At 45.5% G+C, this 23,205-nt stretch overlaps 1 protein-coding gene across 1 annotated transcript; it reads left to right on the top strand.

Annotated features, from left to right (window-relative positions):
* LOC8030676 (hemocyte protein-glutamine gamma-glutamyltransferase-like) lies at positions 1 to 22,817 on the top strand. The gene is made up of 13 exons (XM_029988955.4): positions 1 to 220; positions 542 to 790; positions 1,714 to 1,832; positions 2,926 to 3,033; positions 5,655 to 5,832; positions 6,751 to 6,883; positions 6,987 to 7,090; positions 7,746 to 7,920; positions 9,719 to 9,810; positions 11,187 to 11,411; positions 13,377 to 13,531; positions 19,436 to 19,575; positions 22,645 to 22,817. The coding sequence occupies exons 1-13, from the start codon at positions 1 to 3 to the stop codon at positions 22,772 to 22,774; spliced, it is 2,028 nt and encodes a 675-aa protein (XP_029844815.3). The 3' UTR covers positions 22,775 to 22,817.
* Positions 22,818 to 23,205: the final 388 nt, after the last annotated feature.

The raw sequence follows: 23,205 nt of genomic DNA, 5'->3' as shown, positions 1-23,205 counted from the left end.
ATGGCTCGATTGACTCAAGCCCAAGGGCCAGGCGTGGTGCGTCAAGTGGACCTGTACTTCGAGGAGAACGCCGCCCTCAACAACACCCAGCTCTACAAGACCATGCAGGGCCAGTTTTCCGCGCTCGTCCTGAGGCGGGCCAGCATCTTCAAAGTGGGGCTGCACGTCGACCGAGCTGCCAGGCAGTCCATGGGTCAATGCCAGCTTATTATGTCCCTCGGTGAGGCGATCATTTCATAAGAGGCGACCAAATTACCTCCGAACCCGCGCCCCGTTCTGGAGGTACTCAGACTTCAGAAAAATGAGCACGCAAAACGCGTCTCAACTCGAGATTCTAAAATACTGTTTTCTTTCTGAAAAATACAGGCATTAATACAGCGTAAATAAAATATATATCAATAAGTAAGTCTAGACAAACATGCTCGGTGTTGTGATAAGTTCCAGCTAGTACCGTCTTAATTGTACCCGTGCGAATATAGTGTTCGGAATATAGCGAGGGCGTCCAATGCATTTATTTATTCTGCCGCCAACTCAACTACAGGCAATGAACCCAACGAAGAGGATGGTTCGATGGCTCGGCTGGCCGTACCCGCTGCCGCCGGCACAGGCATGCTTTCGGGTCAATGGAGCATTTCGCTGCAGTCCGAAAGCATGGGCATGCTGATGCTGGACGTGCAAGTGCCGGTCAGCGCTCCCGTGGGCCGCTGGGGAATGACGGTGGCAGTAGGGGGTGAAGTCGTCTTTACGGTCCGGATTCCCATCTACATCATCTTCAATCCCTGGAGCCCAGGTAACAAAAAGCACGAGACGCTGCCCCCCCCCCCCCCCCCCCCCCCTTTTTTCCGTCCACGTCTTTGTGCTTACATAGCGAGCCAATCCGCTCGTTATGTCGGGGCCGGCTTGCACGGAGCAATAAGCACATAACAAGCCCCCAAAAAAAAAAAAAAAAAAGTGACGTCTCCATGGTTTCTACGTCTTATTATTAGGCTAGCGTTGAGCGGGCGTGCTTGCAGAAAAAAAGAATCACTTGGCAGACGGGATGTGTTTCGAGGAAGCCGGACCCTTGTACCCCTTTCTGGCATCAATGAAAAGTAGGAACTCTCGCTGAGTTATGCTTGATTCACACGTTTGCGATTTTACTTGCTACTTCGTAGTTGCGACGTCGCTTTTGGGGCAAAATAAGCGCGATGAAAACGGCGACGCTCAACGTCACAGCCGCGAACTTCGCGAGTAAAATCGCACAATGTTAATCAGACTTAAGTCGTCGACAGCACTGCGTCTTCTGTTTGCAATGCCTCGTGATCGAAACTTTTTCAAACACATGATCGAAAAACTGCGTATACGCGGCACCGCGCGCGTGTCGCATGATCATTAGCGAGCTTTAGTAGACCGTGTTTCCCCCTCCGCTAAGCCCCTCCGCTACCCGGAACTCTACAGCTAAGGCCATCAGCGCGCAGGCGCAGGGGCGGTTTCTTCGTAGCGGAGGGCTAGTGGAGGGGGAAACACGGTCTACTAAAACTTCCTATTATTACCTTTTCCGAACGTCAATGATGACGATATTCGCGCGTCTTCGGAGCAACCGCGTGTTTCTGACAAATCGACCCGTTTGACCAGACAGTCGAATACTGAGAGGCTCGCATTTTGGGTAACAATATAAGAAAGCCGAGGAACGAAGAGACTGCGAGGGATTTGCACTCTTGCGTTTATTTGCAGAGGACCCGGTGTACATACCGGACGATGTGGCGCGGAACTTCTACACCATGCAGGACAAAGCCGTCATCTTTCATGGAGTTGAGGATATGATCCTCACGAAGACGTGGTACTACGGTCAGGTGCAAACATTTCACAGGACAGTGTCTATTCGTTTTCATTCGGGAATTTCTCGCTTCTAAACGTGCTCTATCTAGAATGATTATGAAAAGAAACAAAGCAGTTTTAATCTGGCCTCAATATGTAAGTGACCCTTATTCTCACACTGCCTTGATATGCTCATAATCAACCTGGGGCCCTAAACTCGTCAAACACAAAGTTGGAGCCGAAAGTTTGCGGAGCGCGCCGATTAAACGTCGGCGAAAAAAGCGCAAAGTCATCGTCGTGAGAGGCCAATCGGTGCACTCCGTCAACTAGGACCCGAACTTTGTGTTTGGCGAGTTTAGATGCCCTGCTGTTACAGTATTAGTATTTCCGGAACGTTTTTCAAACTTTATCATGGTTTATTGCTTGAAAATATACTTCTAGAGTGCCTTTCAGCCGTATTTTAAGATATTGTCGACTAAAGAAAGTTGGCAGCGAGCTTTACCTTCAAAGTCCTATAATGCATCAAAGGCATTATAGGGAATCGGTGGGGGAATCGGCGTGTCACGTGGGGTATATTTTCCCGCTAAATTTAGCGGGGAAACTGAATGGTTATATAGGTCGCGTAACGTCAGGTCACGTGACGTCGATTTGCCCCGGAAAATGTAGCGGGAAAAGTGGATTGGTGACTAGGTTACAAGATGTGAATTTTCCCGCTAAATTTAGCGGGAAATATACGGACGGACGAATGCTCGGACAACATTTTGGGATTGGGTAGTCGTTAAAAAGCATTCCACGCTTTAATAGCCATTTGGGCCGGTTGCAACTCCCACATTCTCGTATCATTGAGAAAGCTCGTAATCGAGATCCTCCGGAGAAATACAAAATTGGAGTGTGTGTATGGTTATACAGCCTGAACTTAGTTCTGCCTCAACTGGAGACTCGTCTTTCAGCTGTACATGAGCAATTTAGCCAGTGGATCCCCTGGAGGAAATCAATCGCGCTCTTCGTGATTGGTTCCTCGACGTTGTTACCATCAAATGCCGCAGTCTGATTGGCTGCCGAAAGATAACAAGACGTTCTTCAACCGCGAGTGACCCGAACCAGTCTTACCCGGACTCTTCATTCCAGTTCGACAAGGTGACCCTGCCAGTCATCGAGTTCCTCATGAAAATCAAACAAATGACGCCTGCCCAGAGGTCGGATCCCATTGCCGTTGTGCGGGCCATGAGCGCTGCGGTAAGCATCGCCGCCTCAAGCTTGGCAAACACTGTCGGCACAGATAAGCAAGCAGTCTCGCTGCGCGAGATCTCGCAGCGCGCCCAACCTATAGAATGATGCCACATAGGGCCCCGGATCTAAAAAAAAAAAAAAAAAAAAGAGGAAACGATATATTTGATGTTTGAAGGACGAGACATTAAGTGAGGCAGTTGACGTGCGGCTGTGCGTGTCGCGATTCTGCCGGTGACTTGTTCCGGCAACTTAAGACCAAGGAACGAACGAGAGTGTCGCTGTCGCCGCGGCGTCCGGCCCAACTCGTGGGTTCCTCGGGCTCTCAAGAACTGGAGAGCGACCTACAGCAGGACGGCCGTCTGCCGTTGCCACCTCCGCTGCCGTTCCACCGCCAAGATGGCGGCAAGCAATAGCATGACACACGCGTGACGTCGTCCGGCGGAAATATAGAGACAGCGGTCGGAGACGCGTTCCAGGAACCGTGTCCCGGTGGCGGCTGGACGGGGACGTCATAAGAGCGCGGCCACACCGGGCATTAGAGAGACGCCACAAAACAAAAACCAAAAAAAAAAAACAAAAAAACTTCCAGCTTAGAATTCAATTTCGAATATATGTGAAACATGCACAAGGTGTCCAACAAAAACAAATTACATTTTACAGCGAGGCTGTATATGACTCATTGGTCGCGTTTTTTTCGTCTCCGTGGATAGAACAGTAGTCGACAGAAAACCCAGGTGAGCGCCTTACCACCGTTCGCGCGCGGCCTATCTCTTATTATGGGGTTTTGACACTTGTTTCCATTGGTTCCATAAGAAAACCACAAAATGAGTGTCACAACCACTTGATAGATGATATGCACGTAGCGCTCCCCGCATGCGTTTCTCGGTAAAGATTGCGGTTGCATAAGCTGCCGCGGCAACGGCAGGGTACGAAGTCTTTCATATATCAAAAAGTTTTGGTAGGGTCAATTGTTTTTGTCAATCACTTGGTATAGACCCTTTTACCGTTTACGAACACGAACTGCCGCTTGCGTCCCAAGCGACTTCCGGTCCCACCGTCTTTGCAAGCCTGTTGAGCTTGCTTGTGTCACGAGTGCTAGAAAGCATAAACGCTACACGGAAAAAAAAGTTCGAGATTTAACGAGGGTCTACGGCTGTACAATATTACATCTTGGAGGAGGCAAGTTGGTTAACAAGAATACTCAAAAGATTTTAGCACATCGCGCACTCCCTTTTTCTTTTGGCGTTCACTTGGAGAAACGGCGGTTAAACGTTTCATCTACATTTCAAGCAGCGAGGATAAGGTGACCTTTGTTAATTTTATTTTTTTATAAACCGGAAGTTCTCTCGGACGTCAAAGACTGCAGCACCACCTGGTGGCGTTTGACATAAAAGGGTTGATAGTGCAGTGGGCATTCGTTGCAGGTGATACTGCAGCTTCGCTGTCCTACCACCTTCACAGCATAGATTAGAGCCTTAACTTTTTTTTAATTATTATTGCAAGTCAAACTACGCATTTCCCAACGCTCATTTTCCATTCAAATGTAGCGCTAACGGTTCGAACCCGCTGCCAAAGTTTCAGAACGAACTGTTTCTCGTTCAAAAGTTATCCAGTGATTTTTCTTTTTTTTTTAATTTCAATGTGAAAATGGAGCCTCTTTTCGCCTGCTTCCGCTAACTTGCGCCATTCAACTGCAACTCCAACGTCATTTTCACATTGAAATTTTCAGAAAATCCCGGATAACTTTTGAATAAGATAACGGTTAGTTCTGAAACTTTGGCATCTGGTTCGGAGCGCTAGCGGTACATTTGGGCGGGGAATGAGCGTTCGGCCATTGCTTACTTTTTTTTTTCTTTTTAGCGAAAAACAAAAATAGCACAAAAAAAAAATCGGTATATTTTTGGGGAGGACACTGTGTAGTTTTCTCAGGCGTGCCGCCTAACACAAATTGCCTGAAATCAGACAAAACTGCAGCTCAAATCACAGAAGTCAGTGCAACTCTATAGTCATTGACAGAATGAGAAAAGCGCGTTTTTTTTTCTCCCGATATCCGGCCTTCAGCAGATGCTCGTAACCTTCCGCCGTGCATTGGCCCTCTCGCCTCTCTACACTTGTCAGTGACGATAAGCGTTGAGGCTGTAAAAGACTACCTTAAGGATACAGATTAATCGTGAAGATGAAGAAAAACGACATTTTGGGCACAGTGAGAACAAACATTCCGGCACGATCTTTAATATGTATCTACATAATTTTTAACGAATCGGCTGCGCGCGCGCCACGCCGAAAACGGAGAGTACAGCTTGCGATCGTTGTAGTTGAAGGAACGTCCCACAGCTATCGTTTGACTTTTCACATCGTAGCGGTAGAATTTACGATAAACGGAACTTTGAGTGCAGTTCATTTTTTTTTTACAGACAAACAAACGACACATCTAGAATTACTCGTTTTATATACAACCTGGTTTATGTAGCCTGTTCAGCCTAATAATACAACGAAATCACACGTAGTCATTTTAAAGTGACAGCTGCATGCTTCATCGCTCGTTCGTTGCACGAAAAATGACGGGAACCGGATAAAGAAAGCGTAGGCACTTACGACTATGTAAGCGTCTTGTTTCTTCGTCACAGGTGAACACCAACGATGAAAATGGACTGGTGATCGGCCTCTGGAAGGAGCCCTTCATCGACGGCATCCACCCCTTCGCCTGGTCTTCGTCTCCGACTCTCCTCCACAGATACATGGAGTCCGGCGGGAACGGTGTCAAGTATGGACAGTGTTTTGTCTTCGCCGGCCTGCTGACCGCCCGTGAGTGCAAAGGACGCCTGTCGTTTGAACCAGACTGGCTCTCTCTACAGACCGCTCGATCTTCCCGTGGCTCAATGGCCATGGAGCCGTCCAGTCACTATGACACGCATGGGAGTTCGGGAAACCTTGACTATTTTAGTATTTATGCAGTGCTGTCTCAGTACTATGGTGCGAAGTCAACGCTGCATTAGCGAGGTTGGCGATGTTTCCACCGCTAACTAATAGCGCCGAGGTAGCGCTGTGGTGATATGTGCGAACAGGCCTCAACACGAAGGGACGAGAAACCCGCACAGCAACGAGGTTGCTAAGAAGAAGTGTTTCGCGGTAATTTCAATGCAGATGCTTCGAGAGTTTCTGGCTCATAGTGCGCGGCCAACATGTCTCTTTCTTTACTTACGTATAAAAAAAAAAAAGGAAAGAAACTTTCAACTAATTACAAACAAAACAATATCATTTCTTACCACGTGCAAAAACCGCAAATTATAAAGGTAATAGTACGAATTCTCCTGTAAAGACTCAGAGCGGTATAGTAAGCGAAACGTGTGGGCCTATCTCGTAGCGGTCCCTTGGCTGCTTTCTCAATGCCCTCGAGATTTCTTTTTTTTTTTTTTTATATCTTCTGATAACCACCGATTTCTGCATGTTTAAACCTCATGGGGAATTTTCTTGGTGGTTTTGGAACGATCTAAGACAGCTCCATGCGAGCGCTTTTTATTCGGTACATGCGAGCGCCCGCTTGCACGCCAAACAAAAGAGCGCTCCGAAAGCGCTCGAAATCCCACATCGGGAATTCTTCATTCATCAGTCGAGTTCAACCTATTTTTTTGTGAGTTTCGTGAGCAAAACATTTCAGGTCGTTTTATAAAATACCGACGGTGCGTTATTTTGGTTTTTCTGCTTCCGGGCGCCCACCTCCAGTGCTTCGAGCTCTCGGGGTGCCGGCTCGCGCCATCACCAACTACTCGTCCGCACACAAGGATCCTAACCACGACAACGTCAAGTTTTTCTTCAACGACCAGGGACAAGTCTACCATATGATAGGCTCTGTCTGGTGAGCTGCGACGTATACCAAGTTCAATTTTAGCGAGCCAAGAGGAACGACGCTTCGCAAACATCGAGTGATCTGAACTCCGCGAGTGCTTTTTTTTCTTCAGGAACTATCACGTGTGGACAGAATGCTGGTTGAATCGGACGGATCTTCTTGGTAACTTCAGCGGGTGGCAGATTGTCGACGGGACACCCCAGGCTCAAAGTGTCGGTGAGTCCAAATAACCCAACTCCACCGAATATTTAGCGACCCAAACTGTACTATTCATACTGAAAATATTTTTTTTTTGTAAAAATATATCATAAACAAAAAAGAGGCCATAGTAGTACCGAGATCAACTAAGGCTAGAAGCAGGTATTCATTGGCAGAGTGGCGATGAAACCAACGAGGGCTCCGTAAGTATCTGCGCTGTACTTAAATAGTTTTCCGCGAACCATGAAAATCAGCTATTGAACTACGATTGTGTATCCGTGTTCGACTGGGTGTATTATGTGCGTGGTATATGAACGAATAGTCATGTTTTCTTTCGCGATAAAGTTACGTACAGCATTTCGTTTTTATTTTAATCTTTCCTTGCACACTTGGTGTTTAGTTGCCGGCTGGGTACCGTGAGGATAGCGCCATCATCAAATGGCACATAAAAAGAAAATATAGGTGCATCCGAATTTTACTCGAAAGGGGTTACATTTGAATCCCTCTCTGATAACCTTCTTTGTCTAAATATAGGCCGCGTTATTTGTTGACTTGTACCGGGAACCAGAAATTGCTTGAGTTGCTCGCGTACGTACAAGGCACATTTTGTAAAATTATTGGAGCAAATAACAAGAACAAAAAATAATTTCGTGTTTCACCATCGTGCTTCCAGAGTCGGGGTTTTACGAGGTGGGTCCTTTCCCGACCACCTGCGTGCTTTTGGACCGACTGGACGTCCCGTACGACGGCGTGTACACCCGTGCAGCCGTCAAAGCGTCGTGGGAGATGTACAGTCAGGATCCCAGCCAACCGGAAGGCGTGAGGCTCGTCAAAGTAGTGCACAACAAGTGAGCGGCACCGCCTCCTTCAACGCGAACTCGCACCCAACCCGACATATGCCCGTCAAAGGAGACTCCAGTCTCCGACTTCTGGCGCGCATGCCGGCATTATGACTCACATGTTGGTTCGGATATTTATAGTACCACACAATTAATACTGCAATACTTTTTCGGAGGCTATAGAAGCCTAGTTGTTTAGGTTGACGACACATGAAAATAAAGCACCAATTCATTCGATGGCGCAGATCGAACGTTGTATCAACTGAGTGATATAATACAGTGCAGTAAGTAGATATACTATAATGAACAAGTTGTGACCTAGTAACCGGAGTAAAAATGTAATAAGCCCAAGTAGAAAAAAAATCACGTCGGGGTGTGATGTAACATTTCTAAGATTAGCATGTTTAATAATCTGTCAAGTCCGTTTTTGCACATTTCGCCTTCTGCAAATATTCTACATAAAATAATGAGGAACGTAACAGAGTATGTGGGATAGCGGCACTTTAAACGCTTATTGGAATTATTCTGTTCTGAACAAATATTCGAGATATACTGGGATTCGCTATAAATAAGATTTTCCGCTGAGCATCGTGCAGGCTAAAGCGGCAACAGAACTAGATACCTACGTATTTTATTTTAGTTAACACCGAAAATAAGTTGATAAGTAAAGTATGAAACCTGATCCTATAGCGAGTAAAGGCTATCTGCAATGCCGTTTGGTTTGGCGCTATCCAACGTCTGAAGCCAGAAACAGTGGGTATGCCTGGAACTGGCGGCTGCATTGTTCAAACGAGAGCGATTCCTTTGGCGGAGTCGCTTAGCCTAGGGTCTGAAGCAAAAAATGCTGGGTGGGCCAGGAAGTCGTAGGCGTATAACATCCTAGTACGGCGGAAAGCCCCTGTGGGCCAACGGGAACAACGGAGTGAGGCACTTGACTACGTATCGCCGGAGTGCGCTTTGACTGCGAAGAAGGCTTTTGGCTGCGTCATGCTCCAATATGTGAGCGTATACGTAGCGCATATCGAAGCCGTCGGAACGCAATGAAGGACGTAGCGTTCACCCTTTGTCAAGTTACAACAAGAGAGTATAACCACGAACCGTTGCCGTGCCACCTGGCCGTGGCCGGCTGGCTGTAACGCAGTCATTTGTCCCGACCTACGAGGCCTTCAACACAAGCTCATTTACATAGCCGGGCAATTAGGTATACGGGCAAGAACAGCGGCGGTGTCAAAAATGACGCATTAATCGATAGCCCCCAGTCGATTAATTAATTCCACTCGCCCATCGTAACAAAGCAGAAACACCACCGCTCCCTGCGGTGTTCAATTTTGTTCGAGTATATCCGGTGCTTTCCTCATACTTCGCGGAAAATGTCCGCACAAACTTAAAACGCGCAGCACACAAGTTGTGCACAAAACGATAATATGGGAAGGTCGAAAGGATTTCTCCGCGCAGCGTCGTACAAGGCACGGGCACGAGCGCATGACTTTTGACAGTGCATCCTTAGAGCAAGTGCTTGTGGTAAAGCAGCACTTTGCGGACCAATCCTCTCACGCTTTTGCTTTTGTTAGCGTTGCACGCAGCTGCGATACAAAGCAGAAAATGAATTAAACACAATTAATGGACGAAGTTTGAAGCTGACGAGGGTGGAGAATTGGGCGAGTTGGTGATTCATTATGGTCAAAAAGCGCAACAAGACAACGGACAGAAAGAAAGACACAGTCAGAGCGCAAACCCACATATTAAAAACGAAAAAAAAAAAGAAAAGAAAAGCAAACGCGGAATAAACATTTATTTTCTGTTCCAGTTCCGGACGTCTGCTGGTAACCGAAGAAATTAACGACACGCCGGGCAGCGGGAACCCCGAAGACATCACCGCCAACTACAAGCAAACGCAAGGTATACTCCCTCGATCTTATCAACAAAGCTCACTTCACATGGACTAAAAAACAACAAAAAAAAAACATTCTCCGGCAATGCGAACGTGAAGTTTGAAGTCATTCATGGCGTACACCGAAGACAAACTAACAGGGCAGCTCTGATACCTTTTACGGATTTATTTATTTACTCATGAAATTTTCTCGCCCAATTTAGCGGGAAGCTGAATTGGTAAATAAGTCACGTGACATCAATTTTCCCGCCAAATTTAGCGGGAAACTGAATTGGTGTATAGATCATGTGACATTTATTTTCCCCGCCAAAATTAGCGGGGAAACTGAATTGATTTGTAAGTTCTATGACGTCGCGTGAAATTACACGAAATTTCCCGCTACATTTATTGGGGAAACTGAATTTTTTGTCTAGGTCACGTGAAATCAATTTCCGCATTAAATGTAGCGGGAAATGCACGGAAATGCAATTTTCCCGTCAAAATTGGCAGGAAAATTGAAAGTTCAAAGGCCTATAATGCATTTCATGCAATTATAAGACTTGGGAGGTAAAGGTAGCTGCCAATTTTTGTATTAATTTTTTTATGTACTTTTTAGTAACACTCCTTCGCCCGAACTGGGCTGGGGCACGACAGGCAGAACATCACATTGGTAAAAATTAGAAAGCGAAAAGCACTATGCGGTTACAAAAGATTACACAATAGTAACAAGCAACCGAAATTACAACTGAAACAAAATGCAATAATACAAAAACAGTGACACCGTCAATAAAGAAGTAAAAACGACGAATTCGTAACTAGTTATACAAGTCCCATGCTCCATTCAACGATAGTCATGAATAGGAAAAAAAAATATTTGAACGTGTCGAGTTGATCTTAGAACCGTCATCGTCATTATCCAAGAAATATACATTCCCTCGACATTCAGGCTAATGGTGCGCCCTCTGCTTAACTGGTGGGAATCTCTAGACATCAGCATATCCATTTGGACCACTGTGGATTACTCCGCAGCATACCCTGTATAAAAGAAACCGTGACTGGGCGCCCAGGACCAGTCGCTCTGCCTCCGCCTACTTTTTTTGCTCGAGTTTTAGATACAAGATCAGCTCATTAAATATTCATTCTCCATTGTTACATTAGTCTTTCCAATCGCCTTACTAGAAAAAAAAATAACGAGAAAAGGCGAACTGTCGTTATTAGGCGTTCCCTCATATCCGCAACCTGCACTCCAGCCCGGGCTGACGTTCAGGTTAGGTCCAGTTCCTACACAACGTCGAAAAGAAACGTTGTCACACACACACACAAAATACACTTTCCCATTCCAAAAAGAGTTGCATGCCGGAAGTGTTCAATGAAACTCCCACCGTTTTCTTACTTTCTCCTCAAGCGACTGGACGTCAACTGACGGAGCAGCCGATCGAGATAGCACTGAAGCACAACACCGCCGTGGAAGTCGGCGAGCCTGTGGTGATCGTCTGTACGGCTACGAACAACGACGTGCAACCCCACCAGGCCAACATCACTCTGACTGCAAGTTCGGTCATGTACAACAGCTGGAGTCCGGTCGTCGTGGGCAGCAAGACTACATCGGTGACCGTGGCGCCCGGCTCAGGTCAGAACGGGGATCTCGTCGACAGTTAAGTCAACTCAAAGAACCCACCCCCCCCCTTCAAAAAAAAAAGAAAGTGTTTAAGGTCGTGAAGTGTCTGGATAGGACGGTAAACAATAAATCCCCCTCCCCTAAAAAAAAAAAAAAAAAAAATTGCGTTATATTTACGCCACACTATACTTTTTTGAGATAGGAGCGATTCCGGGACATACTTATATCACGAGACGACTAACCCGAAATAGAAGCCTGTTTTATAATTGCTCATCGCCGGCTTTTTCGTTAAGTATCCAGATTAGAGCCCCTGGAAGGCGGGATTGTGTCGAAACGTCCTAGGTTCGCGACCATAGAGCCTTTATCAAACGTGGACAGATATGTACTCTGTTTCACTTGAAGTACGATCGCAGGCAACACTACCATCTGAAGAAGTCAATGAGGAGGCGCCAAAAGTGCTTCGTCATGGCGCTCGTCCTTTCGTGCGTTTACCTACCACCGGCTAAACCAATCTCTCTATCACTCTCTCACACTCTCTCTCACTCTCACGCCCACTCTCACTCTCACTCTGACTCCCCACTCCCACTCTCACTCTCACTCCCACTCCCTGCCCACTCTCACTCCCTCTCACTTCCTCTCACTCTCACTCCCACTCTACCCAGTCCAACTCACTGCAACTCACTCACTACAACTCATTCATTCCAACTCACTCACTCTAAGTTCCTCCAACTCACTCACTCCAACTCGCTGTTATCTTAATCAAGAAATTCCAAGGCCGTTATCATGGAGAAAATAAAATGTCATTGGAACAAATGTCACTTCGGCAATCGGAGAACTACAGCGCGGGCGAAATGGATTGAACGCATTTTAAACTGACCGTATAAATCAGTTTCTTAACTTATCACACTTGGATATACTACAGATGTGCTCGAAGCTGGTGCATTCATTATTTGAGAGTATGTATACATGAAACCTTCGGATTTAAAAGAAAGAAAATAAAAACTGGTTTAGTCATTGGAAAAATTACCGCTAAGGCCTTTATCTCAAAATCATAAAAAAGATGGTTGTGGTCTATTCTGGCGTTTACTGCGATTTAAAAAGTTGTGAAATGGGAAGAAAATAGAATTGGCTTACCTATTCTTCACTTCATTTGGTCCAAATAAGCGCCGCAGTAACACATAATAGTTTCTTAGTGTACACGGGAAAGCACAGTTTATTTCTTGATTTACTCAGGTGAGCCAATCTTTCCACAATTTCCAACGAAATCTTCCACCAACTTCAGGCACCTCTGTAGTAAATCCCAGCGCGATAAGTTAAGAAACCGATTTATGCGATCAGTTTAAAGTGCGTTCAATCCATTTCGCCCTCGCTGTAGAATATGCCGCTTGCAGCCTTATGTGACCGAATGGAGGATCACGGGAAAATCCAGGATTGTTTGATAGGCTCATGACGTCACAGCACATGAACTCGCGCAGGTATTTCAAACAACGGACGACGCTCACGTGAAACGTGACGTCATGCGGGGAAGGGAAGTGATTAAAACGTGGCATGGGTAATGCGAAGGGAAGGTGGTCCCGTGTCTCAAATTATTTAACTCTATAAAGTAATTCATTTGACTTAAAAAAAGAAAAAATTAAGAATTTTAGGCGGAAGCGGAATTCAAACCCACGACGGCGAGTCATAGAAGCTACTGATTGGGCCACGCATATATGCTTGCACGGCTTGGGAACTAGCGGGGATTTATATGTTTCGGTATCGCGCTCCACTCTTAAAGGCGAAGCTTAAGTGTCCTCCTGTAATTTTTTGTCTAGTTTCTGCGTTTCCTCGCAGTCTCGGGTCTTCGGAACGTTCAACTTGCAGATAAGCATACACACGTGTATCCTTCAAAGTACAAATCGAATTTAGCGTGCAACGAAGTCCGCAGGGAGACCAAGCCTCTTAATAGCGCCGATCCCTCTCTGATGCATCTTTCCGCAGCGGAATCCTTCGAGTTGGTCATCCCGCCCGAGATGTACATCGGCAAGTTGCACGTGGAAGGTATGATAGAGGTCCAGGCTGGCGCCAGTCTACCGCAAGACATCGTCGTGGCAAGGGGTGTCCTCTTCATCAAGATGCCCGCTCTCAGTGTCAACGTGAGTAGTCTGAAGCGCAGTTTTTATCCGCCCAACTCGGGATAACCGCCAAAGGAACAACGGTGACATTTTAATAAACGTATAATGTGTGACGTACGATTGCTGTTGCTCGTTACAGAAAAGCTATGACCGCCGTCAGTATACACGATGGTCATTAGCGAACACTCAATTTTGCCCTTCATATGCCGATCGAAGAGAATACGTGTACAGTACAGAGTTCACTTCCATCGGTTTTATTATTGCCGACAGTCAAGTCATATAATTCAAAAGATCGTCGAATTATGAAAGAGTTCGTCGCTTTACATCTGCTTCCTTAGAGTTCTTTTGAAGCGATTCTGAGATCTCATAAGTTGCCCAGCGACACTGATGTGATCGGCGATTACTGCGCCCTGTCGATAACTGTGACGATACCGTCACATATATGTTACTAGAGTCACTATTATAGATATATGACAGATATTTGTGCCTGTAGTCTCCTTGACATATATGTCTGTTACAATACTCACTACTATAGTCACATACATCTTCAAAAACATTTGTCAAAACGATTTTTTTTTGTCGGATGCAATTGGCTGGCGTTAAGAAATCACACGCGATTCATTTTTCACTACTGAATAGTGTAATTTTTAATTGAAAACCGACAAAAAAAAAGAATCGAAATTAATGTACAAGCACGGTGTGTGAAGTAACATGTCCCCGAGAGAGATCGGGGTTTTCGGCTGTGTTTCAATCCTCCTGCTCCCCGAAACCACACGCGACTGCCCGTGAGCCTTTATTATTATCTTTAAGGCTGCGGTCCCACGGCAGCCATCTTGAACAAGGCGTTAGTTCAACTAATAGATGGCGACACGCACCCGTGGGGTGGCCGAAAACTTGGTTCACAGTGGGATGGCTCGAGCACCATCACGTTCCCCTCGTGGCCTTGCTCGCGCCGCTGCCAGTTGTGCTCAGCTAGCTCAAGTAGCGTGGCCCAGCAAACGGATGTATGCGAGAATGTCAGGCTGGGTATAAATTGTTCTCTGATATAGGGAGATGCGGTTCGGCGGGTGTAACGGGCTTTCGCCATTGACGTCATTGACGTTCTACGGTCTCTTTTACCTACTTTTGCCCTACCGAAAATACTTTTCTCTGATAACGTCCCAAACCTTGCTTCAAATAAAATAAACAAGTTTTTGAAGAAAAAAAGAAAACGGCACCAGGCATTACATTAGTGCACCATACCATCCTGCAACTAACGGGCAAGCAGAACAGATGGTGTGCGAAACGAAAAAAAGCCCTTTTGAAGCTTATTGAAGAAGCAGTTCAGTGAAGAATCACCAGGTTCTTGTTCCAGCAGCACGCGACGGTCTCATATTACACAGTAAAAACACCCACCGAAGCAATATTCGGCGGACGAAGAGCCACACCCCTCGATCTGATGATCCTACGAACGAAGATCGAGAGATTCCCAGATAGGGAGTAATGGCAGTTTATTCGAACAACTCGTCTACGTGAGAAATTTCAGCGGAAGTCGGGCCTTCCATGTAAAACTTGAGTAGAAAAGGCTCTATGTTGATTGACCAGAAGGTGTCATCCCTCTGAATATTTTGGATATCAATGCCCTTGAGTGTCAATATAACTAAATCACAAAACTCTCATTGTGTATTGTGTAACTGCCTTTGTATTTGATAGTAGAAGCTATGGTGGTGATTTGGACCTTTCACACCAGGCTCCTTTTTCTTATTTTTCGCCTCATACTCCTTTGCGGTTTAAGTATGCTTCAAGAATCTTTTGGAACGGGGACACTTTACGTCAACGAGGCCATTTGTTCCAAGTACTCAATCAGGTAATGCTGCTAGAAATCCGTCCCTCATATTAACCAATAAGCCGCACTTCTGCACAGTGCAGTTTTCCTGTTCCACGCACAGTTGTAAAGCAGCATCCTCATTGATTCTACCATATTCTGTTACGGGTGAAGAAAGTCTTTGGGTACACGATACTTGAAACAAGTCTGGCACTGAACGTTGTGGTTCGACACCCACTAATGTCGTCGTCCTTATAGAGCCTCATCATTTAATCATTACCTCGTCACCTCATATTGCTCTTCATCAACAGTAAGTACAATAGGCTACCGCCATATTACAATCCAAGAATTGAAAAATTGAGTCGTTCAGTCCTTCAACAAACTTATTATTTATATAATGTTATTACGTTACATTACCTCAAGACGATCGATGTCCATCGTCGATCTTCAAATACTTATACCTGTATATAAATTAGACGCACAAGGGGGGGGGGGGGGGGGGGGGGGGTGTCGGTGGCCGAGTGCATAATCTAGCGCACACCAGCTCGGAGCACTTCAGAACCCTCCCCGCCCCTGCCCGTTTCGATCTGGAAGAGCATCGTACCGGCATGCGGTCGTGTATCCCTACTGCGTAGTGCACGTTAAAGACCCCAGGTTTGCGGTTGTACGGCACTGGCTAAATTGCTCATCTACAGCTGAGACACCAGACGCCCAATGAGGCGGACTAACTTCCGGCTGTATAAACATACACACAACAATTTGCAATTAGACGCATAAACACAAAGAACACAGCGTGCCGCCTTTTTTCTTTGGATGCCTTCTTAAACCAGCGAAAGCTCGCGCGTTCTCTCTTTTGAGACGGTTAAAACGGTCGCACAAAAAATCCGCGTTTCTCCTACCCAGCCGCTTCCTCCTCTCATTATGTGTAGTTGGTTATAACTAAATAAGCTATGATAATGGTGTATTGTTCGTATTTATTTTCAGTTTCAGTCAGGGAAAAGGAGTTTCGCGGGAACTAGAGCCAATAAATGAGCTGCGTTTAGAGTATCGGCACTCTCTTCCCCGACAGTGTTGTGAACGCCGCCATTTTGGGTCTTGTGCAGAGCAAACGCAACTGCCGATCGTCATGATTCAAAAGTGCGACTTCCTCAGCATTAGATTCGGTGTCAGGAAGCTGATGCAATATTGCTTTGCTCTGTCGCGGACTGTTTAAACATTTGTGGAGGACGGAAAAGCGTTTTCTGTGATTTTAGATAAAGCTTCAGATAACTGGCAAACATGATTTTAAGTCACTATATGCCCAAGTATCGTCACTCTCAAGCGTAGCTTATTTAATGACACTATTCATGCCCTTGTTCAAGGAGCGTGTAATACATGAAGGCGCCATCACGTAAGCCCCGTGGGTTCCACAAACTACTACCTTTTGACGCCTGCTTCTTCCTCATTGTTCCCACTAGTGCCACTAAATAAGCTACGCTTCAGAGTAACGACACTTGGCCATATTGTGGCTTAAAATCATGGTTGCCAGTTATCTGAAGCTTTATCTGAAATCACAGGAAATGCTTTTCCGCCCTCCGCAAATGTTTAAACCGTTCGCGACAGAGCAAAGCAGTATTACACGACCTTCCTAACACCGAATCTAATGCTGAGGAAGTCGCACTTTTGAATCATGACGATCGGCCGTTGCGTCTGTTCTGCATACGATACAAAATGGCGGCGCCCACAACAATGTCCGGGAACGGAGTGCCGATACTCTAAGCGCAGCTTATTTAGTGGCTCTAGTTCCCACTAGTGCCTCTAAATTAGCTACGCTTCAGAGTAGCGACACTTGGCCATATTGTGGCTTAAAATAACGGTTGCCAGTTATCTGAAGCTTTATCTAAAATCACAGAAAACGCTTTTCCGTCCTCCACAAATGTTTAAACAGTCCGCGACAGAGCAAAGCAATATTGCATCAGCTTCCTGACACCGGATCTAATGCTGAGGAAGTCGCACTTTTGAATCATGACGATCGGCAGTTGCGTTTGCTCTGCACAAGACCCAAACTGGCGGCGCCCAAAACAATGTTGGGGAACGGAGTTCTGATACTCTAGGCGCAGCTTAGTGCCACTAAATAAGCTACGCTTCAGAGTAACGACACTTGGCCATATTGTGGCTTAAAATCATGGTTGCCAGTTATCTGAAGCTTTATCTGAAATCACAGGAAATGCTTTTCCGCCCTCCGCAAATGTTTAAACCGTTCGCGACAGAGCAAAGCAGTATTACATGACCTTCCTAACACCGAATCTAATGCTGAGGAAGTCGCACTTTTGAATCATGACGATCGGCCGTTGCGTCTGTTCTGCATACGATACAAAATGGCGGCGCCCACAACAATGTCCGGGAACGGAGTGCCGATACTCTAAGCGCAGCTTATTTAGTGGCTCTAGCACAGCTCATTTAGTGACTCTAGGCATGAAGTGAACTCGGGTTTTATTATTTTCCTCTTCGTCTTTATTGTTTAATGATTTCAATCATATCGAATAATGAACACATTATATCACGCTACGCTTGTGTAATGATTTGTTTTACATTTATGAACCTGACCCAGTACTTAAACCATTCATTTATCGATAGTAAATCTTGCAATATATTTTTTAAATGTGAAGGTAAAAAGACACGGAGATTGATGATGATACAGACGCCAACGCCGCCCTCGGAAATTTTTTGAACATTAGAAATCAGCAGTTTGTCTGCCATCCGCCAGGTAGCGCAACAAAACACCCAAACAGGTTTTAATTGTTTTTAAAATTAGCCAAGCTCTACACATATTAAAAAACCAAAGCAAGATCATTGTGAAAATTTAGTACATCGGAATGTGTATCTATTCCAAACAATAAATATTATTAGATGCCAATAAATCTGTTTAATGTCCAAAAAAGATATGCGTCAAAAACAGGTAAGTTTGAAGGGCTCCTGGAGCGTTATGACTTTGAAAATGAAAAAAAGCCATCGTCCACCTCTTGGGCAACCATTGTAGCTCTAAATGTTATGAAAGATTTTATCATAGTTTAATTATTTCCTAAGTGGCATTTGAAGTACCATGACTCGAAGCACAAAAAAGTGCTACGTTTGATATAAAATATCTAAACAAAAAAATTTTACACAATATTAAATTTTTTTCTGCATATTACCAATTATAAGCGCTACATCTGTAGCTAATTTCATTGTCCTAGCGCATGTCATTAAAAACATATTTGTGCTGAAATATGTCAATTTTAGGGCCATATTTGGAGGGATGAAAAAAACAAAGTACTGCAAACACCAAAAAAGTGTATCGTTACATTCTGCTCCGACATCATCTTAACAAAACTGCTATATTGGAACCGTGTTATCTTTAATGGATCGTTCGTAAAACATGAACTAGCGGAGCAAGTGAGGGTCCGGGCCATCATATTCGCAACGCTACAAATGCGCATGTGCAGTATAAACCAATACACACATAATATCAAATGAAAGAGGATTGCATTGCCTTTCGAATGACATCAATCCCACAAAGCAGGATTTAAAAGGAGATGAGTAATGACCTGCCAAAAAGTGCCTAAATTGCCAGATTCAGTGGGACCGTGGCCTTAATAAATTATTCTTTACCTTTCCGCGAGCTATTGTAGAAGAGAACGTTTCGACTATCATTTGTCGCGTGATTGTTTCAGACCCCATATTCGTTAGGTTCGCCTCTGAAAGCTTTGCGTTGCTGTTAAAGTTGAATGTGTGTACCGAAGTGGCCACACCGCATCGTCCCTGAGGATTACTTTGCGGCACGAGTTCTCGACTAAGTCACATCGTGCAAAACGTACTACAGTGTAATCCACTTATAACGATACCAGATATAACGATATATCGCTTATAGCGATCAAATTTTTTAGATTTGATCGCTATTTTTTTAGATTTGATTTCATCCAGATATAACGATAATCGGCTATAACGATTGGATTTTGCGGTTTTCTCAATATCGTTATAAGTGGACTGCACTGTAGTACCACACGTTCCAACTAAAAGCACCCCCTGAAACCGGCGAAGTGTTGTTGACGGAAAGCGGAACTTTCGGGGTTTGTGTGTCAGCACTTTCTCAATGACCACAGATCCTGGCAAACAGCCAAGCTCCAGGAGAAGTCCACTTCCAGCTTCAAATGCCAAACCCCTTGAGGACGCCCCTGACGCAGTGCGAGCTCATTCTGGAACTCCCGGGGTCAACACGTCTCTTGGAGAAGATTCCCATCGAGTGAGCATACCTCATGCTCAAATTAAAACCCTGTTTAAAGATCCGCGGCGGGTAAAATGTAGTAATTTTCACTACGCACTGGACACGTAGCCCCAGCTTCACACATGACACGATGGAGCGTAAACAGGTGCTAAGATGAATTTTGAAATCGTCTTGTTTTACGGCAGGGTCTCATTCTACGGGTCCTAAGCCTAAAACAAAACGAAAAGACGAAATGAATAAAATGCGTGGCCCTTTTTTTTTTTTTTTTAAATAAAAAGAAACCCAACATCGCGCTACGCCCATTTTCTGAGATATGTCTCAGGAAAGGGTGTGTCGCAATGTTTCATCGCCCTCAAAAAAAAGAAATGGGGGGCCACGCATGATTTTATATTTGGCTTTCGGTGGGTCTTATGACGCGTAGAATGAATTTGCATCACAAAAGAAGAACGATTCCAAAATCCACTTTATCGCCCCGTGCACCGAAATGTCCGTACACCGAACCGTTAACACCGAAACACCCTACACTGAAAGGTCCCACAGCCGTGCTCCAATGCACAACAATTTTACCTTCGAGAGAAGCAATGGACCGATCTCACTAAGCGTTCTAGGAGTACGTGAGGCCTCCACAACTTTAGTTCATAGGAGGCAGGTGGCAGTGCACGTGATGGCTTGTGCCAGAGCCGCATATGGAGACAGTTTGTCCATTCTTTTGGAAGTACAGGAGACAAATGAGGAGGCGCCATTGGCCGAAAGTGCGCTGGGCGTGTTCCAGGGCGTCTTCACAAATTCGAATGTGGCCAACCAGAAGCCAGAAAGAATACCCTGGCGGTAGTCGCGAGAAACAAAATTAATAAGCGCGCCGGAGTAACTCTCGATGACTGAAAATATGGTGCACATGATGTTTCAATCACGATCATCCACAATCATGGTGGAAGAGCGCGACTAGCGGAACGATCGACATAATCCGCACGCCAGGCGCCGAGGGCCGGGAATCTGCCGTCCGAGCGGTCACGCTCTGTCCGGGCAAAACAGAGTTCGAGTGGCACATTCGTTTATGACATATTTCTGCATGATCGTAATCGAAACATCACGTGCACACTATCTCCAACCATGAAGGGTTACTAGATTTACCTCTTACGCGCTTATTAAAACCATATAGCTATGATTAAAACTGCTTCTCACTACCACCGCTAGGGGATTCTTTTTCGGAATCTGGTTGGTCAAGGGAGCATGCCAAACCCACTCTCTGCGTCTGGTGCACGCTCTGACTCTGCCCACGCCTGCCATTGATCAAACTCTCTCTATACACGGCTGCCGCTTGTGCCGTCTCGAGCTTTGCACGCGCAGGGCTTCAGCGAGGTTGCCGAACGTGCAGAAAGACTAAAGTTCCCTCGACAACTTGCGGCAGTAATGGCGTAGGAAAAAAAAAAAAAAAAGAGCTAGCTGGTGAGGTTGGTTTATTTGTCACCAGATAACTTTTTTAGTTGTAGGCCCAGAAAAAAAAAAAAGGTATTTTCCGACAACTTTATAAACACAATCGCCCTTTTGTTCACAAGCACAAAAATAAACAAAAAAAAAACATATTTTTTATGGCATTTAAACCGATTTCTTGTAGTGAAGCCAGACTTAAACAAATATCGCAAACGAGAAGCCATGTGTAAAAGTTGCATATTTCCAAATTTAAATGAACCATGAAATGATATTCGGTCCAAATTTTAAATGACCGCTTGTTTTGGGCCGAGAGTTGGAATGGTTAAAATGCTTCGAGATTCAACTTCGAGATTTCATGCAGCATCTAGCGCGGAAGAGAAAGAACTAAATCCCGTCTCTTTATATCATAAATATCGGGCTTTTGTCCTAAACCGTGTGTAGTGAAAGTAAGAAAACTCATTTCATGGCTCTTTTAACAAAAGCGCACAACCAAAAATAGGAAATATCCATCCCGCCCTTCTTGGGACTATTAGAGGAAAAACGACGTCTTAATGTGCACCAGTTCGATACGAACATAGAAAGCCTTCTAGAAACTTTTTATTTTTTATCTTCCCGGCTTGCTTTGCAGCTTCCGGCTTAAGTTGTCAGATTTCCACCAGCTCGCATGCATGTATTCATCACTTCTCTAATTTTTCGAACAGGTCATTTGTCTTGATTAATCTCGTCCTAACGTTAATACTTCGTGACAACCTCCATACAAATATCGAAGAAGAAAAAATACCTCAGAGGGCGGCTGACGCATTTTAAACATTTACTGCGAATAAAACAGCTAGTAGAAGCCTACAGGAAAAGTCTGCTCCCATTGAAACGAATATGCTGGGCATAAGTGACGTATTTTGCCCGGCCGCCTTTGGTCTGCGCCTTACGCCATAAGAGCGACTGTTGCGCAGCGCGCAAAGCGAGCCTGCCGCCAGATGAAGTTCGTCGGTTGTTCGCCGTAAAAGGCCTTTGACCAAAAATTCACACTTCGCGTTTGTTCCAAGTACCGACAACCATTGTTACGCGAACGCGCGAAACACGCTCCTCGTGCGAGTGCTTCGCCTCCATTCGCTTCCGAAAGGCCAATCATCTCAGTGCTGCGCCGCCATTTGCCTCCCAGGGTCTGCTGAAAGCACGAAACCCCGTACTTTGGCGCATTTGGCGCTACTTGCCACACAGACACCAAGACACCAAGGGGCTTTAACTCGCCGCACATTCGCTCTTTGGAGTCCAGCTTTTTGGAGAGACCCTCTCAAACAGTATATAGCGTTTGAGTGCGTATGACTGCGTTTGATTGCGTTGAGAGTGCTTTGTATATGGCGTGATAAGCTACTCCTTGAATTTATAACCACGTTTCATGCGAGGCACGGATTCCCCGGTAATTCAGTGCCGTGTTTCGACACAACGAAGTCAAACGCACTCAATCACAACTATGTGAAGGGCTCCTAACGGAAATAGTTGCGAAGGCCGAGGTCACGCGGTGCTGTTTGTGCACTATCGACCTGCGAAGCTTTACATATACGGAAACAACTTTCCCTATAGTGCTGCTTTTTAACACCAGCTACCGTTCGATTTAGAACGCCAATTTATTCCTTGACCGCTGTCCCCCTCGCACAGAGATGTTCCGGTCGGCGGAGTCTTCGAGAGAAGCGGCACGCTCATCGCCGACAGCCCGGACACCAAGGAGCTGATTGCCACTTTCATGTCGGCCGAACTGCCCCACGTGCAAGGCATCGGAGCCATCTGATGCATCGCTGCGGACTGCAAAGAAACTCCCTGCGTTATGACGCTGAGGCCTTTGCAGGGAGTGTCAAGGAACTGCTTTTCAAGCAAACTTCATTATGCGCACCAGAATTGTTTGTTGGCGTTGGTCTAGGTTCGAGAACTATGCACCATATAAAGAAACTCGAATAAAGCATGCCTTCCACTGGCCTTGACTCGCCATATTTTATTCCGGGGTGTCATCGTGTGTGCACGCCTTTCTCAGCAATGCCACGAGGACAGTTTGTCAAACGATGTTCCTTTTTTTTTCTTCTTCCCCTTTCCTTTACGCGTAAGAGCCCCTCTGGGTGCCAGCTCGCGTTTCGCCGCTATTTCGCTGTCATTCTGTCCCCGCGCAATGATTGTGTATGTGTGTGTGTGTGTTCTCATGCTGTCGAAACGACAAGTAGGATACAG

The sequence above is a fragment of the Ixodes scapularis genome, unplaced genomic scaffold (assembly GCF_016920785.2).
Source record: "Ixodes scapularis isolate PalLabHiFi unplaced genomic scaffold, ASM1692078v2 PGA_scaffold9__187_contigs__length_104089568, whole genome shotgun sequence".
Lineage (NCBI taxonomy): Eukaryota > Metazoa > Arthropoda > Arachnida > Ixodida > Ixodidae > Ixodes > Ixodes scapularis.
This window is presented reverse-complemented; position numbering and strand designations above follow the sequence as displayed.

What these genes read in the sequence shown, in the direction of transcription:
- LOC8030676 (XM_029988955.4), top strand. Translation starts at nt 1, where the DNA reads ATGGCTCGATTGACTCAAGCCCAAGGGCCAGGCGTGGTGCGTCAAGTG. An exon ending in AGACGTGGTACTACGGTCAG is followed by an intron (nt 1,833 to 2,925) that starts GTGCAAACATTT and finishes TCTTCATTCCAG; the next exon opens with TTCGACAAGGTGACCCTGCC. An exon ending in TTGGAGAAGATTCCCATCGA is followed by an intron (nt 19,576 to 22,644) that starts GTGAGCATACCT and finishes CCCCTCGCACAG; the next exon opens with AGATGTTCCGGTCGGCGGAG.